This window comes from Mustela nigripes, chromosome 13 (assembly GCF_022355385.1).
Source record: "Mustela nigripes isolate SB6536 chromosome 13, MUSNIG.SB6536, whole genome shotgun sequence".
NCBI classification, from domain to species: domain Eukaryota; kingdom Metazoa; phylum Chordata; class Mammalia; order Carnivora; family Mustelidae; genus Mustela; species Mustela nigripes.
In genome coordinates, this window is record NC_081569.1 from 16,595,113 (window position 1) to 16,620,249 (window position 25,137).

The window sequence follows — 25,137 nt, forward strand, 5'->3', positions numbered from 1 at the left end:
TTTTAGTAGACGGATCTCGCCGGCAGGGAACAGAAACCTCGCTGAAAATACCTCCTGAACAAAACATGCTTCTTCCCATGGGAGGAAGCATGAATTATAAATCAGGAGTTTGACAAATGAATGGCGGGCCCACTGAAATTCTATGTGTGTGATTAATCACTTTGAAAAGGAATATTATCTTTTTACAGTAAATACAAACATTTTTTTTTACAACGCGGAGAAGGCCTGGAGCCAGGATACCAGTATCAATAAAACCCAGGCATTATGGAGCCTTTGTGAGCGACAGAAAAACAAAAATAAAACTCTCATCAGAATGATAACCAAGCCATTCATGGGCTGCCTGTCAATGCTGCTCTTGATTTTCCAACCCCAGGTTGGGGCCTAGCTCCTCCCAAATTTCCCTTCCATGATCAGGTGACAATTAAGAGATGGCAAAAGGCAGAAACCTGTCTGAACATTTTACACACACACACACACACACACACACGCGCGCGCACACCTTCTCATTGTCTCCTAAAGGAAATGACTATATAAGTCAGTTGCTCAGTAAATGTGATTTCCTAATTGTTCCTAAACTTCCTGCCTTTACATTCAGAAAATATTTTTAAAAAATGAACTTGTTTATTTTTTCTGTAGCTTACACAGATGCCTGGGTTTTACAGATCTTGGTATTCTGACTCGCAGCCTTCTTAGTGCGGCCAAAGATGTTTGTTTCTGTGCTTGGGGTGGGGGGGGGGGCGTCTGATGGGATGTAGACCGACTGAGGTAGGTTGAAAGCGGTCAGTCATTTCCGTGAGGATATCTGTATGTTATCTGTGTCGATCTTCTGGATGCCTGTTGTACACTATATGCAGAGGTGTTTTACGGATGGCTCCAGGCTTGGGGTTGTCTTACCTCTGATTTATCAACCACCACCCACCTCCCCATCTGCTCTGATGAAGGGCAGGAAGGATGTGGAAGCAGAGGAAAGCGAAAGTTCTGGACACTGGCACGTTGCACAGAAGATGACCCCGGGGCGGGGGTTTGGAGCATCGTTTTTGCAAATCCAAAGATCAGGGTCCGGGTGACATCTCCACCACTTACTAAAGCAACAACGCTAGACAACATATTTATTTGGCTTCTCCCAGCCCAGGTGCAGTGGTAGTGGAAGGCTAGGAGTCCAGAAGACGGAGTTAGGAAGGGATATCCCAACCCCCTCACCTCACTCCCCTTCAGTCCTTACTGACAAACCGGAAAAAACAACAACAACAAAAAGATCTGCAAATAACACAACTGATGACTTCCTTTCGCTTCTCAGAGGAGAAAGCATGGACTCTTTCCGGCTGTCTCTAGGGGGCATCAGAAGCCAGCACACAGGGCTCTCTCCAGCATCCTAGCAATCTGCAACAGATCCAGGATTTGGCTTTTTCGCAGATGCTCACACCACGTCCAATCTCCTTCAAATCCAATATTTACACCGGCCTTGGGGGTTCGGCGAGGCTGGGGATTTATATTCATGTGGCACCGGGTACCAAAGAGAAACTCAGAAAATGTTTCCTCTTTGAGGGTTTTCCAAATAGCTTAACCGAAGTATAATTTACCTAGTAAAAATTGTACCCACCCTAAGGATACAGAGCCATGAGCTTTAGTAAATACATCCAGCTGTCCCATCAGCACCACTATGCAGTTTCTGAACATTTCCACGATGTCAAGGTTCCCTCGCTGCTCATGGTGGTCAGGCTCTACTCCTGCCCCCAGCCCTCGCCAATCTGCTTTCTGTCTCCGTAGTCCTGCTTTTGCTAGAAACTAATGGAATCATACTATGTGCAGCCTTTTGCATTGGCTTTTTTCCATTTAGCTTAATGTTTCTGAGGTTCACCTGTGCTGTTACATCATTGTCGCAGTACTATTCCATTGTATCACATTCTGTTGATCCATTCATCTGTTGATGGATATCTGGATTGTTTCCTGTGGGTTTTTTTGGTGGGGGGAGCAGGAGGGGGCTCGGGTGGATAATATTGTTATGAACATTCACATTCAAGTCTTGCGTGGGCATGTTTTCATTTCTCTTGGGAAGATATTGGGTAGAGCCTGGAAATGCTGAGTCACATGGTTGAGTCTTTTTAAAAGTCCCAGGGAAGTATTAACACGCAGCTCTGTTGCAACATAATCTTAGAGTTGCAGGAAGGTAGAATGAAACACCAAGTGTTGCAAAGTCAAGGGCTGCGGTCATAAGTGTAGAGATGCCCAAATGTACCCAAGAATTTCAAGTCTTAGAACCCTATTACCTCTATCTGCTTTTAGGCTTTTGGGGCAATGATCCTTGGTGGTACCAAAGAATCCGAAATTTTACCTCTTTCTTTATCTAATGCCCTAAGAAGGGTTCACTTCAAGGTTGTTCACCTCAAGGAACTGTCCAGATAACAGAAATATCCGGTTTTCTATTCGAGGGCTTAAAAATGAGTCATTTTCTAGAAATCTTATACATGTGTATTACAAAATCCACTTCCTCCCTAAACAGCAGAAAAACCTGGATTTTCTTAATGTCTAGAAACACATTACATTACACAGAATGAGTGACATCCTCTAGGGAACCCAGATGTCTTAGTTCTTTTTTTTTTTTTAAGATTTTATTTATTTATTTGACAGACAGAGTTCACAAGTAGGCAGAGAGGCAGGCAGAGAGAGAGGAGGAAGCAGGTTCCCTGCTGAGCAGAGAGCCCGATGCGGGGCTCGATCCCAGGACCCTGGGATTGTGACCTGAGCCGAAGGCAGAGGCTTTAACCCACTGAGCCACCCAGGCGCCCTTGGATGTCTTAGTTCTTATGGACAAACTGATGACCGCCTGATGCCGTCTGGGGCCCATTCTCCAGCCACCGGAACGTTGGAACGTGATTCTGCCTACCTCTTTCACCACCCTGGAAATTCGATTACAAAGTCGGCTTGCTCTGGATATAGACTAGAGCTCTACTCTAGCTATAGTGCTTGAATGTCATGCTCTGGACGTGACTCTGGGGTCTGGGCTGCCCAGGGGACTTGGAGGCAGGTCCCAGTTCCCGTTTGAAAAGCCAAGGTGGTCAGATGCCAAGGAACCCAGCACTTTGAATTCCCCATCAAACAAAATGTTCTAAGACTTCCATCCTACTGAACCAAATGGAGACACTTACTTACGTTTTCATTGCCTATAGAAGATAAGAAAGACAGTATTTAAAGGCAATAGTGTGACAATTAAATATCTAGGAAAAAAGGGAAAGAGCTTTGGGGATTCACATACAAGAAGAAGAAATAATGGGACACAGCAGTGGTATTTAATCTTGGCTACACAGTGAAACTATTTTGGATTTTTAAGAAAAATCAGTGATGCCTGGATCCTGCCCCCAGACATTCTGACTGAACTGGGAGTGCATTTTGGGTTATTGGGACTTTTTATTTTTTATTTTTTTTATAACCCGGCCCCACCCAAGATGGTTCTAACTTCAGAGTCTGGGAACCACTGGGATAAAAGTTATCTTGGTTTAAACCAAAGACGCACAGAAATGAAATGTCCAGGTGGCTCTGCTAACACTCCCGCAGCTCAAAGCCTTGACTGCATTCCACTGCTTACCTAAATTATAACCTCCACACCCGGGTGCATAACACCTTACGTAATTCTAATACCACTTACCTCTCCAGCATTATTTGCCAAACAGGTCCCAGGATGCCCCAACTCGCTGCTTTTGCTCTTATTGCCCTATCCTGAACTGCCTTCTTCACCCTACGCTTTCTGAGTGCTTCTGGAAACCCTTCAAGGCCCATCTCAAATGCTATCTCTTCTTGAAAGCCTGTGGGGTTTTTTTTTTTTGGTTTTTTTTTTTTGGTTTGTTTTGTTTTTTTAAGATTTTATTTATTTGACAGAGAGAGAGAGGGAGAAATCACAAGTAGGCAGAGAGGCAGGCAGAGAGAGAGAGAGAGAGAGGAGGAAACAGGCTCCCCACTGAGCAGAGAGCCCGATTCGGGGCTCAATCCCAGGACCCTGAGATCATGACCTGAGCAGAAGGCAGATGCTTAACCCACTGAGCCACCCAGGCGCCCCCTGTAGGATCTTCTTAATCAGATTCTCTGTCTCTCTTCATGCCCATGGCACATTCCTTTTCATTCCTTCCTAGCTCCCTGCAAGTTCTGCTTTGCATTGTTGTTGGCCTGAATCTATCTTATTCCTTTCTTTTCTGCTTCTCTCTGACTTTTCCCTCCTTGCAGGAGTGAGGAGAGCTGGTCAAGGGCTGGGACTTAGTGTCTTTCCTGAGTCTGAGGATGCACAACAAAGAATGGAGTTGTTGCTACTGGTCACCTCCGATCCAAAGAACTGTGGGGGTGTTCGTCACAAGTGAGAATGGCCTTTACCTCTTTTAATCCTGGGTAAGGAAGGGAGGTGAGAGAACCCAACTCCCATCCAGACAAGCAAGATTCTTCAGCACCCCAGCTAAACATAGAGCATGTGGGAGGGATAGGCTGGCAGGACAGTATCCTCAGAGCTGCAGGGCCCTGATCAGCAGCAGGGTATGAAAACCTAAGGCCCATTTGCCCTCCCTAGTCATCTAAAATGTTCATGGCAGGGCAGGGGCCTGGAGTGTACTTGAGCTTGGAGAAGTTCCAAACACCTGAGCAATGGCAAGCATCCTTAAAGTGTTCCCAATTGGGACATCCAGTTTTATTCAAGCTTTAGATGATGAGAAATGTACCTTAAATATCCGTGCAAATAAAAGTCTAGTCTTAGTTCTCAGCTCCATATAAGGGCGTAATACCTTCAGTTAACCCATGGCTAAGAGGTAATCCCATCATGTAATAATTCTTCATAAAAATTAAATTCTTGGGGTGACTGGGTGGCTCAGTCGAAGCATGGGATTCTTGGTTTCAGCTCAGGTCATGATCTCAGGGTTGCGAGATCGAGCCCTGATATGGGCTCTGGGCTCAATGCGGAGTCTGCTGGAGATTCTCTCCCTCCCGCTCTGCTCCTGCCTTCCCCTCTATTTCTCTCAAATAAATAAATAAAATCTTTAAAAAATTTTTAAATTCTCCTTCCAGTTTTCCCCTCTATGTCTATCACTTGTTCAGCCTAGAAAAAGAAAAAGAGTATCGTTAAGTAGCAGGAAAAGTTGCAGATCCTGACCTGCCCCCCTCCAAAGTATTTTCCAACAGGAGGGATTCCAGAAACAAACCTACCTAGAGAGAGGGGAAAAAAACCATGCTAATATCCTCTTTAAAATTTAATACAACAAATGAGAACCAGCATCTTAAAATGCAAAGCCTCAGCATGCCATCCATGTTAAGTGACTTGTGATACTCAGGGACTGGGCATGGTGGCAGCCTCCCCAGATTTGCAAGGAGAAAAAAATTTTCTTCCTAGAGAATCAGTGTTCCCAGTGGGGAGGACAGTGTGCTTTTCAAGGACGGAATGAAGAGCTGCCCTCGCTCTTCAGCTGTATCAGAGGATGAAATTTTAAGGATTTGAGACCGACCAACAAGAGTTAGTCTGAGAAAAGTAGGGAGACTGTAAAGAAACCCTTATGGGGTAACTTTACCCAGTCGGGGAAGATAAATCAGCAAGGACAACCTTTCCCATGACCTTCCCACCTGTTTCTTTCCTAAATTATTTCCCCAAATTCTCTTTGGAAGGAATTCGCTCATTAATGGATGTCTGCTTTTATTTGAAAGCTGAAAGCCAGGCAAGAGCTGTATTTAAAGGGAGCATGAAGAGAAAGGTATATATGCGAGGTACCCAGAGGACAACTGCTGGACAGAAACTATAGCAACAAGCACCAGCTCTTATCTATCCTGTGCTGAAAAGCCTCTGGTTAGTTTAAAACCCCTATCGTGAAGTTCATCTCTCCAGAAGGCAATAATTCTACCAGTGTGCAAATCCGACAGGCTCATCAATTAAATAGTTTTCTCCATTAGGATTTCTTTTATAACAAAATGAACTATCCATACTCCTCCAAATCTCTTCCATGCCAATATGCAGTTTACCCCATAACGTGGGAGTTTGGGTGGGGACACTCTGCACAATCGCCAACTGACACAGCATTGCTGACATCCTCCAGACTTAACTACTAAGAGTCCACTGCTGACCATGAGTCTTACGTAACAGCTGACTAACGTGTATTTTGTATGTTATACCGCATTCTTACAATGAAGTCAGCTGGAGAAAATATTATTTAAAAAAAAAAATAAGGAAAATACATTTACAGTCCTATACCGTATTTATCCAAACCAAACCAAACCAAACTGTGCCTAAGTAGACCCGCACAATTCAAAACATGTTGTTCAAGGGTCAACTGTATTTTCTTCTCTTTTCTTTCTTTTTAAAAGATTTTATTTATTTACTTATTTGAGAGAGAAGGGGGATGGGGAGGAGCAGAGGGAGAGGGACAAGCAGAACCCGTGTTCAGTGAGGAGCCTGATGTGGGGCTTGATCCTATGACCCTGAGATCACAACCTGAGCTGAAATTAAGAGTCAGATGCTCAACTGACTAAGTCACCCAGGCACTTCTGTATTTTAAAAGATGGAATGATTTTATATAGTATAGCATTCTGGGGATAAGAGCCATATCAATGATGATTTCACAGAGGGCTAAGCATCTGAGACCCATTCCTGTTGTTCTTGGCACAGAGGGTCCCCCAAAGCACTCCTTTCTGCTCTTTCCACAGTTACATCAGATACACAGCCCTTGACTGACAGGTCACCATGCCATTTTCCAGAGCAGCAATATCCCAAGGATGGAGAATCTTGGCTGCACGGGACTCTGCCCGACAGGGCGGGCCATCACGCAGGGGCAGCGGCCTTCCCTTGGCTTCCTCCTTTCATGTTTGTAATAAGAAAGAGTCCTCACCTTAGTAACGTGGAGTTTTGAAAGCATGCGACTTAGTTTCTAATAGGAGCACGTCAGCCCATGAAATCTGGCACACTTACCCCTCAAGCTGCTCCTCTCCTAAGATCTGGCGAAGGTTTTTTAGGAAGGACAAGGAGACCAAGGCATGAGAATGGCGGATCTTCACGTAGCCTGTCACCACCTCAATGAGCCCCATGAAGTTCTCCAGTTCTGAGGCAATGTTATCTGTGAGAGGAGGGGGCCGTATTAGTGAGCGTTCACGTCATGTGAGGATGACCCACTCGGTTTCTCGCCAACACATCAGGAGAATGATTCCGTGGCGGGTCTTGGTGCCTCTGAGAGACTCAGGTTGCTGGCACAGGGCCCACCATTCTTGTCAAAAATGTACCTCCCTGGCCTTGACTTTCAACGACCTCTCCTGGTACAGGGCCCCCCTCTCTGAGGCAGGGGAAGGATACTTTCTAGAAGGCCGGGTACTGTAGCTCCCAGGCTGATTAACCGAATGTAAAATCATAAATACCAGACTGCCAATTAGCTAAGGCTGACAAATCTAGGGAACGTCTTTTAATACACTCTGTCAACAGACAGCACTGCCTCCACAGTACAAGGGCATGACTGAATAAACAACATTTTCTCAGTCTCATTAGGAACTGCCTTTGCTGCATTTCCAGTTCCTAAGATACAGGGATCTATATATTTAAAGAGTCCGTCTTACTAAGACTGGGAGAAAACACACCAAAATATTAACACACCAGGTTATTTGCTGGTGATTTTTCAAAATTTGTTTCTGGGCTTCTGAGTTTTCTATAATGCACACATCTGATTCTCATAATGAGAGGACAGTTTGAGAAATAGTTGCTACTACTATGTGTGTGAAAACAATGTAATCTATATACACTGTATTTTCCATCATCCTATTTAGCCTGTCTTTTCCTCATAGTTTAAAGAAAAAGGGGGGGCATCAACTTTGGTTCAACTTATGCCAAAATTACAATAGATACTATAATCAGTTGGGTATGGTCCAACTAATGGGATTTTATTGCACATGATTTGTTGATGGCTTAATGAGAGGTTCTACTTTGCTTTGAATTGATAAAAATAAAACAATAACGATCTTGGGGGGTTATTATTATTATAGATCTTGTCTTGGAGGGCTGGGGTCTATGCTTACTATAGAGTTTAATGGTTTTCTAGGAGAAATTCAAGTTACAAACACTAGAAGTTGTCTGTGGTGGATATTTCAAGAAAAAGACCCCGAACTTTAAATGCAGGGTAGGATGGATGCCTGTCTTGTGTCGAGGCTGGGGATGCCCTTTCCAGTGAGATGTCTTATTCCTCTGTATCCAGGTGATTTCTTCCATTGGACATACACCGGAAGACACATTGCATCACCATGCATGAATATGTACTTATTCTTTCTTAATTCCACCCCTTCATGGACTTAATTCTTACCTTCAGAATATGAAAATTTAAAAGAAAAAAAAGGTTTAGGTGCTTAAAGGGTATGTTCTAGGAATGAGAGCATCTTTGCAAAAATTAAGAAATCTAGTAAGAACAAAAGGAAGTAAAACCTCATTATTTATTTATTTATTTGGCCCCACAGCCTAACACTAGGCTCAAACTCATGACCTTGAGATCAAGACATGAGCTGAGATCGAGTCGCGATGTTTAACCCACTGAGCCACCCAGGTGCCCCAGGAACAAAACTTTAGAAGCACCATGAGGGTAAGAGAATTCTAGCCACGTGGAAGCAAAGTTATTTCAGGAAAATGAGGAGAACCAAATGATCCAAAAGGACTGAGCACAAACGGGTTTCTGCCATCTCTAAGCCGTAAGAGCTCAGTTTGCTCACCGAACAAACAGTACTAAGGAGAAGTAAATCCACAGAATAAATCAATCAGCCGTTTCCCACCCCACCCGAATCAACCTGCAAAAATCTATCCACAAAAGGATTTAGGGGGGGAAAAAATCCTTTCAACCTCAAGGTCTTCTTATGATTTTTATTCTAGATTATGAAACTATCATAGATCCCTTGACTGAGTGGTCCCAGTGGTGGAGAATTTAAATCTAGGAAGCCATTGTCAGTTAAAGATCAGAAGTGAAAAGATCACGGAATAAGTCCACGAGTAATGTTTTTGCACACATGCAATCACCAGGAACGCCGTCGACTACAAATGACGGTGATCCTACAGGGGTGAGGATCGAAGCTTTAAATATGGGATGACACACCCTAGTATTTTATTTTTATTTTATTTTATTTTTGCTCTCCAAAGTAAATTTGGAGATTAACCATTCTTTGGACTTAATAAAATTTTAAAGGTGTATCATTAACTTCTTCCCTTTGCACAGTCTCCTCAACACCTCCCAGGTAACCAGACCTCTTTGGGCTTGAAGCCGTGTGGCTCTGGCTCCAGCTGGAGGCTGCTGAATAACACTTTTGATCCCCCAGCCTCTTCTGGGGCTGGTGTGTGCTGGGATGTGCATCTCCTGCATGAGATGGGCCTCACGGAAAGATGAGCCATGATCCTGGGCGTGAATAAATGCCCAGCCAAGAGCTGCAAAATAGACTGCCTTTCAATCTGGTTTTTTCTTTTTTCTTTTTTTAATCCTTGAGGGAAACTCGAAAAAAGACACAGTGAGCACGAGGCTTATGCCCCATGCTGTTTTTTCCAGGCCCAGGTTTCAGGTGTGAGTCACGGAGGGGATGGAACAGCAAGTCAACAAAAGAAAACCAAGCGGTCCGGCCACCTCTTTCGGGGGGAACGGGATACTTACTGCCTCGGCGGATATTAATGAGCAAATTTCCCTTGAAGATGGTGCATCCTTGGAGCATCTGAGCAGAGGTAACCGAATCAATGGTCTTTGTTTTCTTTTCTTCCTCGCAGACCTTGGGGCAAGGACCTTCACAAGGTATGCAGTACATGCTGGTGAAGATAAAAAATCAACCAAAACCACGGAAAACTGAGTCAGGCTTCTTGAGTTAAAGAAAAAAAAAAATCACGAAGACACTCTTTTATTCTAAGTTATTTGTGCGGTACACATTACCAAAGACAAATGTTGGGAAGGGTTCAAGTGGGCACACCGTATCTCATCCCAAAGCCACCCAGCCTTCAAACTGCAACCAAAAGAAGAAAGTGCCTACAAAGGAAAAGCGTGCCTCTTGTTTCCAGACAAAATATGTGATGCATCCTTGAGGCATGTGTGTATCAGAGGCTGTTGGCTGGGGAGCCAGCTGGTTCCATGTGGGAGAAACAGCCTTGAAGAAAGGACACAGTGGTGGCTCCCAAGGAAAAGCGGGGCCGCTCTCTAATGCCGCCTTGCCCGGCACACCCTGGGGGAGAAGCTGGGAGACTGGACAAGGACCGGGAAAGGGACCGTGATGTCTCTGCGTTTCACTCTCGCAGTCAAGGCATCCCAGCAAAACCTAGCAAGGAATTCCAAAATGCGTGGGGAAGAACACACAGCCCTAATTTTCTTGCTAATGTACAACTGAAGTTATTTCTTGACAGTGTTTTTGCAGAAACTCGTAAATTGATTGGAATGTTGTTTTCGCGGCATGTGCGCTGAAAGCAAAAACTTCCGTTACTCTGTAATAAACTCCCGTTTCCAGTGCGATCCCACACATGCTGCAGGACGGCCAGGAGTCAGGGATCAGGGAGCAAGATCGGCATTCTCCTGCTTATCTACCATTCATTTACGAAATTGTGGACACAACGCTACTCTGGCCGCTGGACTACAGACATAAGATCAAAGCTAGGTTGATTTCCAAACCAAAGGCTACCACCTTATTGGGTGTGTATGTGTGTGTGTGTGCATGTAAAATAAATAGGACGGCGTATTGGAGAGCCAGGTGTATTGTCATTATTGTTCTTAAATGATCTTTTAAACTTTGAGAAGATAAATAAAAAACGTTGAAGGAAACAGTGTGTTAGCTTACATGAACACTTTTGTGTTGTTTTGTTTTAATGAAACCTTACTGCCTATCTAAGGCAGAGATGCAGGGATTTGTTTTGTTTACAAACTTACAGGTAAACAAAACTTCCCTGCTCTTTTCCTACTTCGAAGGGGGAGAATGCTAGGCAAGGTTTCCCAAGGAACTGGGCCAAGCACAGAAGGGGAGATTTCTCTTTTCTAGAACATCATACGCAACCTTCTTATTTCCACTATGGGTAACAGCTTCCTGTCTCCACTTTTTTTGTCGGTTTTTTTTTTTTTTTGGTCTTTTATTCTAATTTATCTACACACCATGTAATGCCTCCACCCTCCTTCTTTAAAAAAAACAAAAAAAACAAAAAAACCCTTTCTATCCTGAAACACAGACTCACAAAAAGTTACAAAGCATACTTTCCCCCTGCATATCAGATGGCAACATCTTATATTACTATACATGGAAGATCAAAACCAGGAAATGAACACTGGTACAATGAATGCATAATTCCGTGTCACCTTATATCCCTTTTGTGATCTTTACCCCGTCAAGATTCAGAAATACTTCAGGAAGATCTCCCACAGAGCTACCTCCTATCCTCACATCCCTAACTCCGGCCTCCTGACTATTAATCTATCCTTCATCCCAGCAATGTTGTCATTTTGGGCCTGTGATATAAATGGAGTTCTACAGTACAGGACCTTTTGAGATCACCTTCTCCCCCGCCCACCCCACACAGCATAATGTCCTTGAGATCTGTCCCCAGTCGTTGTGTATTTCAACAGTTTGCTCTTTATTTCTGGCTGATTAATAGTCCACGGCGTGGATGTACCATAGTCTGTCTAACCATTTCTCTATGGTAGAACACCCGAGTTATCTTTTGTCTTTGGCTATTACGCACAGAGCTGCCGTGAACACTTGTGGACGTGTTGTTACGTGGACATACATTTTCATTTCTCTGGGAGGAGTGTCCACGAGTGTGACTTCTGGGTCGTAATGTCAAGTGTATGTTTAGCTTTCCCCGATGTTTTATTCAAACAGCAATTTCTGAACCAAACACCTTTGCTAAAATGTTTAGGAATCATCTAGCCCTTTAAAAATGTTTTTCTAAGGAAGTGCTCTGATTACGTGTTTATAGAGCAAGCTTCCTTGAATCCATTTGGATACAGGGAGGGTACAAACGGTATTAATAAATATTTTAGGGGCGCCTGGGTGGCTCAGTGGGTTAAAGCCTCTGCCTTCCACTCAGGTCATGATCCCAGGGTCCTGGGATTGAGCCCCGCATCGGGCTCTCTGATGAGCAGGGAGCCTGCTTCCTCCTCTCTCTCTCTGCCCGCTTCTCTGCCTCCTTGTGATCTCTGTCTGTCAAATAAATAAATGAAATCTTTAAAAATAAATAAATAAATATTTTAAACTCAGTGTCAAATAGGTCTTAAAGGTTGAGAGGGGTATTTATTCTTTCTTCAGGGTGTTTTGTTTTAAAACAGAAGAGATAGATCTGTAGCTTTGAACAGACTATAAGAATGGGTAGGGAAAAAAACAGCTTAGGTCTTTGAAAATGCACCGCCATGGGAGAAACACCGCTGAAATGCACAGCAGTCCCCTCTTGCTGGCCCCCACTACATCACAGGACAGTGTATCCCCAGGACAAAGACAGTACCAACCCCCATTCATGCACTAGCTGACCCATCTCTGCTCCCACCCCCAGGAGGAGCCATGGCTGAGCCTCGTCTGGGTTCCAGTCATGGCCCAGGGTACTGGGAAAGCCCTCGTAAGTTCTAAGGCTACCAATAAACTGTGAGTAAAATGCGGCAGACTTATTCTGGGTGGTATTTGCATACTTTACAGTCCTCTGGGAGTCCTTGGACACTTCGCTTTTACAAAGCATTCGGAATAATTTTTACTATTATAACAGTAAAGACAAGACAACAGATGGAAAGTTGCTCTGTGTCTAATGTTAGGAAAGAGTGGAAGTTTCATCTTTGGTTTGAAGATGAAGGAAGCGTTTGGCCCACAACAACTATTCTTTCCTAAAAGTTCTCTGCTCTACCTAGAGGAGGGAAGAACGACCCCAAACCTCTGGTCTTTCGATTCCAGGGCTTCAGCTCCGTATTTTATAACAACGCCACTACTGCCTTCTCCAAAACATAAACCAACAACAAATTTACAGGAGCCCAGCCCACATACACCAGAGGGATGCTTTTTGCTGTAAAGAATCCCTTTGCTTCCCAAGCAAAGTCTCAATGTTCAGGAAAGAAAACGAGAGAGGCAGAGAAAACTGAGAGATGGGCACGGTTGAGGAAAAGAGAGAGAGAGAGGAACAGGTGCTAATGGAAAACAGGTTACTGTAAGCTCCTGGTTACTCTTCACGGTAGCTAGGGCGGGCACAGGATGGAGTTTGTGCTAATAGACCGTCTGGCCTGCCTCAAGGACGCTGTTTGGGGCTGGGCTTGTTTTCTCTCCACCACTCCCCAGGACTTCCCAGAGCTGGTGCTGGGTGGCACCAGGGATAGGACAACCTAAATGTACCGTCCTCTGGGGTCTACCCCACACCTCCTTAGCAGGCAGCCCAGTGAGTGCGGGGAGGGGAGACTGTGACCTCTACGTACCTAGGCCAGCACAGCAAGCCATGTACTTAACTTCAAGTGGCTTGGTAGTACACTTCTAAGACACAATATAAAACAAATGCATTTTATTTTGTGGTTGCAGGGGAAGGGGGGGAGTTGTTGGGAGGTGGCTGGGGGTATGGGGGGGATGGGGGGGGGCTGCATGACTGACCTCTGACTGCCGTTCCGGATGAAGCCAGAGGGGCACTCCTGCATGCATTCGCCGTTGTGGATGACGAACCCCTCCGAGTCGCTGCTCTCGGCATTGGGGATGTTGGCGCAGAAGTCGCGGTCCACGCAGCGCCAGCCCTCGAAGCGGTAGGTGTTGGGCGGGCAGGTGGGCACGCACACGCCGGAGTAGTAGTAATGCTTGCAGGCGACGCAGGCCGTGTCGTTGTCGGGCGCGCTGCAGCTGCCCAAACACTCGGGGTGACAGCACTCGTTGTTCTCGGTGCACGCGCGCTTCCCGCACGCGCTCGGGCACACTGTGGGGGCAGAGGGGACAGCGGGTGAGACTGCGGAGACTGCGAGGTTGGGTTCGGACTGCCTTGTCCAGGCCTGGCCTGCTTTGTCCTGGGTCACCGGCCACCCTGGACCAGATCGCCCCAGGGACAGTCAACCACCCACTCGCCGCCCGCCCACCCACCCACAATATCCCCACACGGAGCTTCCCAGGGCTCTGTAGCCCGCGGCAGACTTGCAATGGCAGTCTTACAGACCCCAGTCACACTTTCATTAAGGCGGGGAGAAAATTCTCTGCGTTTTGAGTTCGGCCTCTCTTATTTACTCTCTGTGTACTCCTGAGGAGTCATTAGCTCCTCTGACCTTGACCCCTCTCTTTTCACATCTATACAATGGGGGTAGTAATATCCATATGCGAGCTTTGCCTGAGGCCAACATGATAATGCAGTAGCCCAATGGGAACAATAAGGCGTATTATTCCTTCTAAAGCCATGATGTATCGTTCCTCTGCATTATGATCATGTTCCATGAAATACCTTGAAAAGCCTTAGTGTGAAGAAATGATTATTTAAAAAATTATTTTATTACATATATTATTACAAGTATTTTTTAAATCATTCAAAAAATCGTTTATTTTAAAAATGATGAAACTGGAATATTAAAGGTGATACTATTTGGGTTTACAAAATGGCTTTAGAAAAAGTTTGTGTCCGTTTCTATGTCAAAGTTCTTGCTCCCCAAAAATGATGGTATTAACTTATTCCCAGAGCCTAACTTATTATAACACCAAGTCCCTGCATCTGATTGTTATTCTCAAATAATAAAAAAAAAGGGTGGGGGCGGTGGAGAGTGTCTCTGAGCCCAGAAGAGTCACTCATAGCATATTGGAAACCATCTCCTTTGAGCCACTCTGCCAAACTTTACTGGAAGCAGTGTCTCAAAAGCAGAGATCCACAATTCATGTCCCAAGTAGATGAGCTGGCATTTATTTCCATAACAACAATGTAATGATCACACTCTGTGGGGCTGTTAGCCTCACTAGCAAATAAAGTATAAATCAAATAGGAAATCTGGTTTATATTATATGTTTCCTACTTTTTCTTGAGCTGGGAAACTACACAAAATTATTTAAATATGTATATTATTGAATCTGACATATATTATTTAGTGAAGATTCTATTACTGTTTTCCTTATAAACAAAATATGTGCTAAAAAAAATCAGAGATCACAGATAAATGAAAATATATAGGACGTCTAATCCATCTGCCCCAAATACCCCCTTTATCAATACCTTCATGTGGATCACCCCAGGGCCCCTCCCCTTTTTAAAAAGATTTTATTTATTTATTTGACAGACAGAGATCACAAGTGGGTAGAGAGGCAGGCAGAGAGAGAGGAGGAAGCAGGCTTCCCACCAAGCAGAGAGGCTGATGCAGGGCTCGATCCCAGACCCCTGAGATCATGACTTGAGCCCAAGGCAGAGGCTTAACCCACTGAACCGCCCAGGCACCTGGCCCCAGGTCCCTTTCTATGCATGAGCCTGTACATATAAATATCTATAAAAAGGAAACAAGCCATCCTGAAACCAATTTTTTTTTTTTTTTTAATAATATACCGTGAATTCGGGACGCCTGGGTGGCTCAGTTGGTTGGGCAGCTGCCTTCGGCTCAGGTCATGATCCCAGCGTCCTGGGATTGAGTCCCACATCGGGCTCCTTGCTCGGCAGGGAGCCTGCTTCTCCCCCTGCCTCTGCCTGCCATTCTGTCTGCCTGTGCTTGCTCTCTCCCCCTCTCTCTCTCTGATAAATAAATAATATATTTAAAAAAAAATATACCGTGAATTCCATAATCACTTAACAGCTACATTTCATCTCACAGTATAGTGTAAGTTATAACCTGTCTCCTACTATGAGACATTTCGTTTACTCCTGACATTTTATTATTACAATGAACACTGCGATCTTCATGAGAAATCTTAATTATTTCCTTAGGATCAATTTCCAGAATTGACCTCACCAGGTCAAACTATCTTCTGGAAAGTTTTTACCAATTTACACCCCACTAACTACACCCAAGAGCTCCTATTTTACTGTGGAAAGGTGGATTTAAAAACGAACATCAGAAGTTGGCCATTCAAATGAACACTGTCACCTCTGAAGAAAACAGATATATTCTCATGATACTGTCAAGCTTCTTAAAATAATTTTGCAAGTTTCTCCTTTGAAATTATCCTTTTGCAGAGACCGTAGATTGCTTTCCATTATTTATTCTTTTTATCTACTTTGATAATAGAACCTTGATTTTTAATTGGGCATTTGGCCACCCAGCTAGATATTATATCTCCTAGCCTCTCTCGTAGCTAGAAGTGATGTATGTCCTAGCCAGTGAGATATAAGAAAACTTTTTTGGTTGGTAGTTGCTGGAAGATGCCTTAAAAACAGTGCGTGTGCCCTTCCTCCTTGCCGGCTGGAATGCAGGAGCAATGCATCATGCTTTGGCAGCTATCTTGGTCATGAGGTAGCCCACTAAGAAGATGGAGTAAGATAAATGGATCTTGGTCCGCCAAAAGGCTAACCCTCTGCTTACCTCTACACCTGGCTTTCTCTAAAGAGAGAAATAAATTTTTGTCCTATATATGTACCTGCTTTTCATTACACCCAACTGAGACAGACTTTCAGAGCTACTTACAAGCAAAGAAGAAAACCATTCCCGTTAGTTTGTATCACTTCTGTTTACCAGAATTGCTCAAATACTTCTGGCTATTTCCAGAAACTAAGCTACCCAATAAATAACAAGGAATAAGTATCTCTAAGCACCCCGAAAAAGTAGGTGTTATAGATAGGAGTTGTAAAAATGTGGTGATACATATATTGTCCACTTGGGTGATCATTTTGAGGAGGGTGACACTAATTTGAATTTACAAGTCTAGCATATTTGTAGTAAAGGTACACAAACACAGACACACACAGACACACACACACTCACACACACTCACATGAGCACATTGTCTCCCATCAGATCTCATACCTGAACACATCTAATATTATCAAATAGATTCCGTGACTAATTTCAAATCTATCCCGTATGGAGGTTAACTTCAAGGCTCAAGATCTAAGGAAACAAATACACTGTGTGTTTTTTAGTTCAGGTTTTTAAAGTAGTAATGGGAACAGAAGTCCATTTACCGCCGGCTGTCGATGCATTTAGCAAGTGTTCATTCAGCAACGTCCCGCACCTGCGTGCCAGACCCTGTCCTCGAGGAATGGGCGATATGCCAGGGATGTACAGGGTCGAGTGCAGGTTCATGGCACGCCCTGGGCATCAGGGATGGTTTTGAAGAGATGCTCAGGCTGGAGATGAAAGGTGAAAGACGAGGAGGAGAAGAATAAAGAAGAACACGGAGGAAATCACACGTCAATGTGCGTAAAGGTAATCTAGTCGCTGTGGCAGGAGGACTGGGTGCCCGTGAAGATAGCAGGGGGCCAGTCGCCAACTGGTGGGTGATGGGCGTCACCAGAGATTTTTGGCAGGGGAAGAGCAACAAAGGCAGCTTTTCATATTGGAAAGGTTGTCTGGGAGCTGCACAGAGGGCAACATGACCAGAAGAGGGATCAGGTAAGAGGGAGAGGAGAGACACAGCCTTGTTATGTGGCCCCAACAAGGTTTCTGTAATATTAACAGACCCGTAGATTCGTGTGGTTAACATGAAACTGGCTGAAGAACCCTGTGTTCACAGTCTCAAATGCTGGCACAAGCACCCCCTCACTCAGAGCCATCGGCCACCACCGAGCTTTGTGATTGGAGGAAGGGAAAATTGATGAAAAATCTCAGCGATCATCAACAGAAATTAACAGGGGCCACTATCTGCTCGCCAAGCCCCCTTTCCCTCACTTATAATTTAAATAACATGCTATATAAAATCGTTAAGTGTCAGGCATTAATATTAAAGAGTACTAAAAACTCAAGAGCATTTAAAAGCATAGAAAAAAAAAAAATCCCTGTGCTCTTGTTGGGAATCAGCTATGCCCACATGCAAATGTTGGGCATCTCCAGTAGGAGAAAGAAAAAGAAATCCCCCAAACCTGACAAAGTATTTTTCCATTCCGATGGCAACGGCATCTCTGGGCAGTGGTCCCCCCGAGACCCTTTCAAAGGCGTGTGTTACGTGGAAAACACGGTCCGTCAGTTCTTGCCACAAGCAGCACACAGGCTGGGGAATTAGGGTTTTTGTTTCAGCAAGGAGAGCTCCTTCAGAAGGAATTTCAGCAAAGCTTAAATTAGGTGAAATCTTGTTATTTTTAAGCAGAACAATTCCTCTGAAAGGGATCACAAATCAAGGGGTTCCTTTATGGTATGGGATCCAAATGGCATGACACATATCGACGACTGGAGGGGAGTAAGAATGGGGTGTGATGGGGAGGGGAGGAGAAAGGAGAGGTGACTTGTTTGCTGGAGGACAAACTCTGTAAATAAGAGACTGCTCCAGGGACAGAAGACCCCCTGGCCGCAGCAGAACCCGAGGATTCTGGGAAGCGGGAGAACATGCAGGAAATTCAGGGTTAGAGTCCCAGAGTCAGCCCCAGAAGCCTGCTGTAAATTTTGTCTCATCTCAATGTATATAAATATTATTAGTGTTTAGGACTATTAAGGGATTTCTCAAAAAGCCCCGGGCAGTGCATCTCGCCAGCAGATGGATGGCTGTTCCATACAAATGCCAAAACTTAAAATTTAGTACAGTTACCAAATTTCCAATTACGGAGCTATGGGAGAAAGGAAGGGAACCTCTTCCCCGGCTTCCGTGGAGAAGGAACACACCTAATGTGATTAAAGGCATTTGTACTTTTCAAAATAAAGGGAAAATGGAGGCTGCTATGAACTACAAACATAAAGGGAGAAAGCAAATTTACTGTACCCATGAGAGCTTTCTCCTCATTGGAATTCTTAGAACGATGAGCAATAAAAATCAAACCCGATCTAAGCTGTTGGAAAAGCTAACGGCATGTCCCATATCTACCGCTAAAAGGATTGATTTGGGGTCCCCATCACATAAAAATGAAGGTACTGGATGTAAAGGCTCATTCTCTTCATTTTGGGGGATAGGAAATAAGTAGCACATCAGCCTTGAACTCCCTCCCTCCCCGGTGTCCTTATATTCACTAAGTTTTTTCTGGTTTTTTTTTTTTACATTTATTTTTGTTCTTCCCAAGGAGTTCCTTAACCATCTTTACTCAAGAGCAACCATTTTTAAAAGCATACAGTTATAAAGTGTTCTCACTGGAAGAGAAGGTAGAGAACTCAACCTCTTCTCAAGAAACAAAAAATGGAAAGGGGCCACTTAAGTCACCGTTGTATCCTGAATAATTTTGAAAGAATGGAAATAAGTTCATGGATGTTCGAATGAGGTCAAGCTTCTGACTCAAACACAGGCTGGTTTAGAGACATCTTAGTTATTTCTGGGCTACCCTAAGTGACACGGCGCTGTTCCATATAAAGAAAGGGACGTCTTTCCTATTTGACACGCATCGTTATGCATGAAGGTGAGTCGCTACTAACTCCAGAAAAGTGTACTTCAGTTCCAAAGTGCATCGGGACGTAAAGGGGCAGAGAAATTTTACAGTTTTCTCGCCCTGCCAAGGGAGGAGGTGACTCCATCAGATACCATGGAGAGTAGACCCCAGCTGGGTCAGCTGAACGCCCAGGTCCACTCAAGTCCATAGGCATGGTCCTGCAGGGAGTACTTAGCCACAGGTGAGGGGATGAGAAAGGCTCCTTTTGACTGTTAAAATATCAGCCTTATAAGCCAGGCCCCAGGCTAGGTCCTATAGACAGGCAAGCATAAGACAGGCAGCACTCCTCCCCGCTGGGGGACTCCCCACCCTGAAAGAAGGCAATGGGAGTACCAAGAGAGGCAAGCAAGGGACCAGTGAGGAGGGCTTTCCAGGAGAAGGAACAGCCAGGCCCAAGCTTGAAAAGCCAGCAGGAGCTAGCAGGTGCATGGGGTGTTGGCAGGGCTGATGGGGAGCATGGACCAAGCGAACCAGACTCAGGATGAACGGGTGACCGACTGGACTGGAAGAGGTGCGGGACACAGGAAACATGGTGAGAGCAGAGGCAGAGAGATGTGAGAAGGGCCTTTTAACCCACGAGTGGGAGTTTGGACCACTCTTAAAGAGGAAAGGGATGCTGCTATTGAAGGATTCTAAGCAGGGTGTCCCATGAGCACATATACATTTTAGAAGGATCACTCGGGCTGCTGAGTGGAACACAGAACGGAAGGGTGACCCACGGAGTCACGGCAGCTGTTTCCGTGGGCCACGATGCTGGTCTAGATCAGGGAGAGCTAGAGATCAGAGATGCAGGAGATGAATGATCTATCTGGAGATGGCCCCTGGGAAGAGTGGCCAGCTTTTGTTTTTGGAGGGAGAGAGATTAGTTTAGTTTGAGATGTGCTGCTTGGTGGACAGCGGATGCTCTCACCCTCTAAAATTGTCTTCGGTCTCTCCTCCCTTTTATCCACATTGCCATCCTCCTCCCCACCCCCGAGCAAAGACCTCTATCAATGGGAGAAGAGTGGTGGGGAATATCAAGGTTTCTCCGGCTCAGGGAGAACAGCTATATTTTATCCTAGCGTATTTGTCTGTAGTTCCCTAAACAAGTCAGCTAGCCTGGAAAAGTAGGCTTATGTGAAATAAAACTAAAATGATCCTCGTACAACCACATGTGAGCTACATGCTTACGCGTGTGTGTGTGCACATGTGTAGTGTATGTATATATAGCAAAGCACAATTTTCTCAAAGGGAGGACGACTGCCTTCCTTTGAGAAGAATCAACTGTCAAGTCTCCTGACATCCTGAGAACCGGCTCATGTGCGCATGAGACAGAGAGAGGCCCGGGGAACAGAACTGGCAGCGAGTGCAGAAAGGCTGGTGGGCAAAAGAGGTGAGCCACAGTTTTTTGAACATAAGGTACCCAAAAGCTCTCATTTTCTCCCAAGCGTGTACAAAGGAGTTCCTCTTTTGCAACATGAAGTGGTTTTCAAGACCCAGTTCCCAGTCTGCTTCTTTCCTAACAGGAAGGCCCCTGGACAAAGCATCCTTGAGTTGACTTAAGTTGACTAACATCTGAACGTTCTGAAACACTGAGGCTTGTAGAAGGGGGACAAGAAGTTACGTCCCTCCGCTCCTCACCACTCCCCCCTCCCACGCCTGCAGCTCCCCAGTCAACTGTCTTCTTTAACCTTCCGCTCTCTCCCAAGTGTGCCAGCAGAAGCTCTGAGGGCCATTAGATCTGTCCTCAGTTTAGAAGCAACAAGCACTTACATAGTCATGTTCATCCCTGTTATTCAAGCACAGGGTCTTAGAGTGGAAAGGTAGTTTCAAGGTCATGCATATCTCATGCCTGTCTCAGATATTTCTCTGCAAAAACCTAGGTGGGCCTTCAAGCAATATCTAGGGGGTTGGTTACCTTAGAGAAAGTGCTACTCCAACTGTCAGGCAGCACCAAGTGTGACCAAGTTGTTCCTTCTACCCAACAAGAATGCATTTTCCTCCCGGACATGCTCCCAGGCCTCATTCAGCTTGTCTGATACTCAGGGGAAGCAGAGGCTTTCTTCTTTATAGGTCAGACTTTCAAACACACAGGCTCAAAATTCTGAGACAGTTATCCCGGCCTCCCTCCGAGGGCCTTACTCAGTCATAGCTCATGTAATACCCATGAATACCATTGCTTCTTAACACCTGCCCCCAAACCTACTCTTAACACAGCAGAAAGTTGGGACAGTGTGGCATACGAGAGGACTAGGAGACCCGTGGTGGCCGTCCATGACCAAGGCAGTATGCTTGGAGTGATCTCTGCATGGTCTTTAAAAGAACTATTATCATCACACCAAGAAGGATCATTCTGAGCTTCTCATTGTCGAAGACTCCTCTCTTCTTTTTCACAATAACGGTTTGAGTCTCTCCTGTCTGGATACAACTCTGATCTGAATACAGGTCTCCCTTGTTAACATAAAGTCAGCGTTCCTGGGGACATTTTCCATGTGCCCGACAGCCTATTCAGTACCTTATATACGTTAATGCAATCTTCCTAACAATCACACGGGGTATCACCATTCTCATTTGTAAGTGACCGAACGGAGACACAGAGATTTAATCACTGACCAGAGCTATTAACAGTCTAGTTTAATCATTGTTAAGCTATAAATGTGGGCTAGATCCAGATGGGGGTGGACAGCCTCTTCACCCACTCTGTCCAGAGGTGGCACGATGTTTCAGCTGGTCTGTGAGGTCTAAAAGGAAAGGGCTAAGGTGTCCTTCGTATGCCCCTTTTCTTTTTAAGCATGCACCCATCAGGAAAAAAAAAATCAATCTCAAGTCCTAGTGCCCTTTTCTCCTCCCTGAGGTGTAACAGTCAGAAGGAAGGACAAACTCATGAAACATGACACGGTGGCAAGGAGGCCAGCATCCAGGTGATATTAAGGAGATAATGTGTGCCCACCAAGCCTTCTTTGTTTACTGAGTCATAGCAAGTAGAACCCTCAAGGACATTTCTTCTAGCACAAATTTGTAAGGCTGAGCCCTGTTGGGTTTATCATTAAATGTCACTGCTCAAGTTGCAACACGGAAGCTGCAGCTCCCATTGTGGAAGGCATGGCGTTAGCACACACTCTGGGGGGCCAATGCAATTCCATATACACGACTGTGCTATCGGGAGGCCAGACCAGCAAGACCCAGGGAGACTCCGTGGCTTGCAGAACCTATGTCATCTGAGTAAGTCTTACTCATGAGAGTAGATAATCAGAGTTCATATTCTTCACCAATTCATCTGTCTCAGCAAGACTGAAAATTTGGTGTAGTAATCCAAAGGGGCATGTACACCCGAATGTTTATAGCAGCAATGTCCACAATAGCTAAACTATGGAAAGATCCTAGATGTCCATCAACAGATGAATGGAAAAAGAAGATGTGGGATATTGTATATAATGGAATACTATACAGCCATCAAAAGAAATGAAATCTTGACATTTGTGACGACATGACGGTATTATGCTTGTCAAAATAAGTCAATTGGAGAAAGAAAACTATCGTATAGTCTCCCTGATATGAGGAAGTGGAGATGCAATATGGGGGTTTCGGGGTAGGAAAAGAATAAATGAAACAAGATGGGATCAGGAGACATACCATAAGAGACTCTTAATCTCACAAAACAAACTAAGGGTTGCCAGGGGGAGGGGGGTAGGGAGAGGGTGGTGGGGTTATGGACATTGGGGAAGGTATGTGCTATGGTGAGTGCTGGGAAGTGTGTAAACCTGGCGATTCACAGGCCTGTGCCCCTGGGGCTAATAATACATTATATGTTTATAAAAATTTTTTAAAAATTATTTTAAAAAGATTAAAAGAAAAGACTGAAAATTTGGTCAGGGAGGAGGAAAAAAAAAACCAAAACAACCCAGTTCTGTGCCTTTCTCTCAGGCACATAAACACATAAAATCAAGGCTTACAGAAATAAGAAATAGCCGAGCTCTAAGATTAGACCTCACCTGTCTAGTACACAAGGTAAGCCAAGAGGTCTGGGAAAACACTTCAAACCGGCAACTGAATGCATCTGTGACTATTTCATTAATAAGCAAAAGAAATAATAATCAACAGACAGTTCCCATTGAATCACTGAAGTCTCCAAGATCCAAGAAGTAGTGCTGGGCAGAGCATGGGGATAAATGGGGGGGGACCCCAAAAGGAGTAAAGTTACAGACAGCATTATTAAGTAAAAATTTCATGTGCTAAATAGTAAGAGTAAAGAAAGGGCAGCCATCGATTGAAAGATACAATGTGGAATCACAAGGAATAGCAAAGCTAAGTGAGAAGCGGAAGGCAGATCAGAAACCCTCCTCTGGCTGAGCTGGTTTTGGCTACGGTGGGTGGGCTATGTGACTTTTTTCTTCCTTTATGCATTTTTTATAACAGCTTTATTGAGATAGAATTTACACCCAATTCACAAATTCAGGGGTGCCTGGATGGTTCTGTCCACTAAGTGTCTGACGCGTGACTTTGGCTCAGGTCGTGATCTCAGGGTCATGAGGTCGAGGCCCAGCAGCAGGCTCTGTGCTTACTGGGGAATCCGCTGGAGTTTCTCTCTGCACCGCCCCCCCCCCAATAAATAAATCTTTAAAAAGATAAACTCCTATTCAAGGCCTACATACAAATTTGGGAGACACAGGTAAGTTCCAATGGGGGACAATTTGAGGAAAAAGGGGATAGACTTCAGGGGGCCAAAAGGTCTGTGGCGAGGGCAGCTGGTACCTGCTTCTTCTCGTGGGAACATCGAGCGTCTGCCTCATGCACAACCCACACCCCCGACCTCCATCTTTTTTTTTTTTTTTTTTTTTTTTTTTTTGGAGTCTTTCACTGTCAAATGGGTGATTCCTTGGAGACTCTCCCCAGTGCTGCAACCACCAGGCGTGAGCCCATAAAGACACCCATCACTTACTACTGCCTGTCACAGATGCTTAAATGGACAGGGTGGAAAAAAATATTCTTTTCACACACTTAAAAATTACTCCAAGTTATTTTAAATTTGGAACTGTTTGTATATTCCTTATAAGTTTATAAAACTCACACTGTCCCTCCATGACTAACTAAAGTGGAATTGAGCGAGTATTCTATATTTATAACTTGTCTTGCTTGCTCGTGCTTACAGCCCTATTTCCACTCTGTGTTACTGTACACAGAGTTATGTGAGGTATTGTGGGCTCCTAAACTTTGCTGATTTCCTAACAAGGCAGGCCTGTGTCCCGTAGGGACAAATTGGGGGCTGTTTTGTCCAAGTGGAGGCCGAGCTCGGAGGGAGAGGCCTCCAGCTCTGTGGTTTTGGCTACGGCTCTTAAAACCGGTGTGAGGGCCCATTTCTAGGCAATGGTGTGCCTCACTTGTGTTGACCAAGTATCAATGCTCCTGATAGACTGTTTGTTGCACAAACCTGTGAGGAGCTCCATGTTAACAGCTATGGCTACAAATACCCCTCCTTCCTACTTATTTTCTTGGACACTGTCGGTCCACAAGGTACACTGCTCCAACCCCCCATGCAAAAGCCCCTTTCCACATACACAACCATTTACATCAACATCATTTAAATGAATTGACTGAGTTCAACCACTTGTAGGGAACAACACTGCAGAGACCAACAGGCCATGTTTTGGGTAAAACTCATCAACAAGTGAACCTTTTAATCAGGACACGGTGATAAACACACCTGTGGAGGTAGATGTCTCCAGTATGTGTGGAACTGACATGTGTGCAAT

At 44.7% G+C, this 25,137-nt stretch overlaps 1 protein-coding gene across 1 annotated transcript in view; it reads right to left on the bottom strand.

Moving 5' to 3' along the window:
* The window catches only part of IGF1R (insulin like growth factor 1 receptor), a 291,050-nt gene that overhangs the window by 48,626 nt on the left and 217,287 nt on the right, over positions 1–25,137 (bottom strand). Inside the window, exons 3-5 of the mRNA XM_059371653.1 lie at positions 13,552–13,864; positions 9,621–9,769; positions 6,926–7,070 (exon numbers count right to left, since the gene is read on the bottom strand). Of these exons, the coding sequence (XP_059227636.1) occupies positions 6,926–7,070; positions 9,621–9,769; positions 13,552–13,864 (607 nt within the window). The remainder of the gene's footprint in view (positions 1–6,925; positions 7,071–9,620; positions 9,770–13,551; positions 13,865–25,137) is intronic.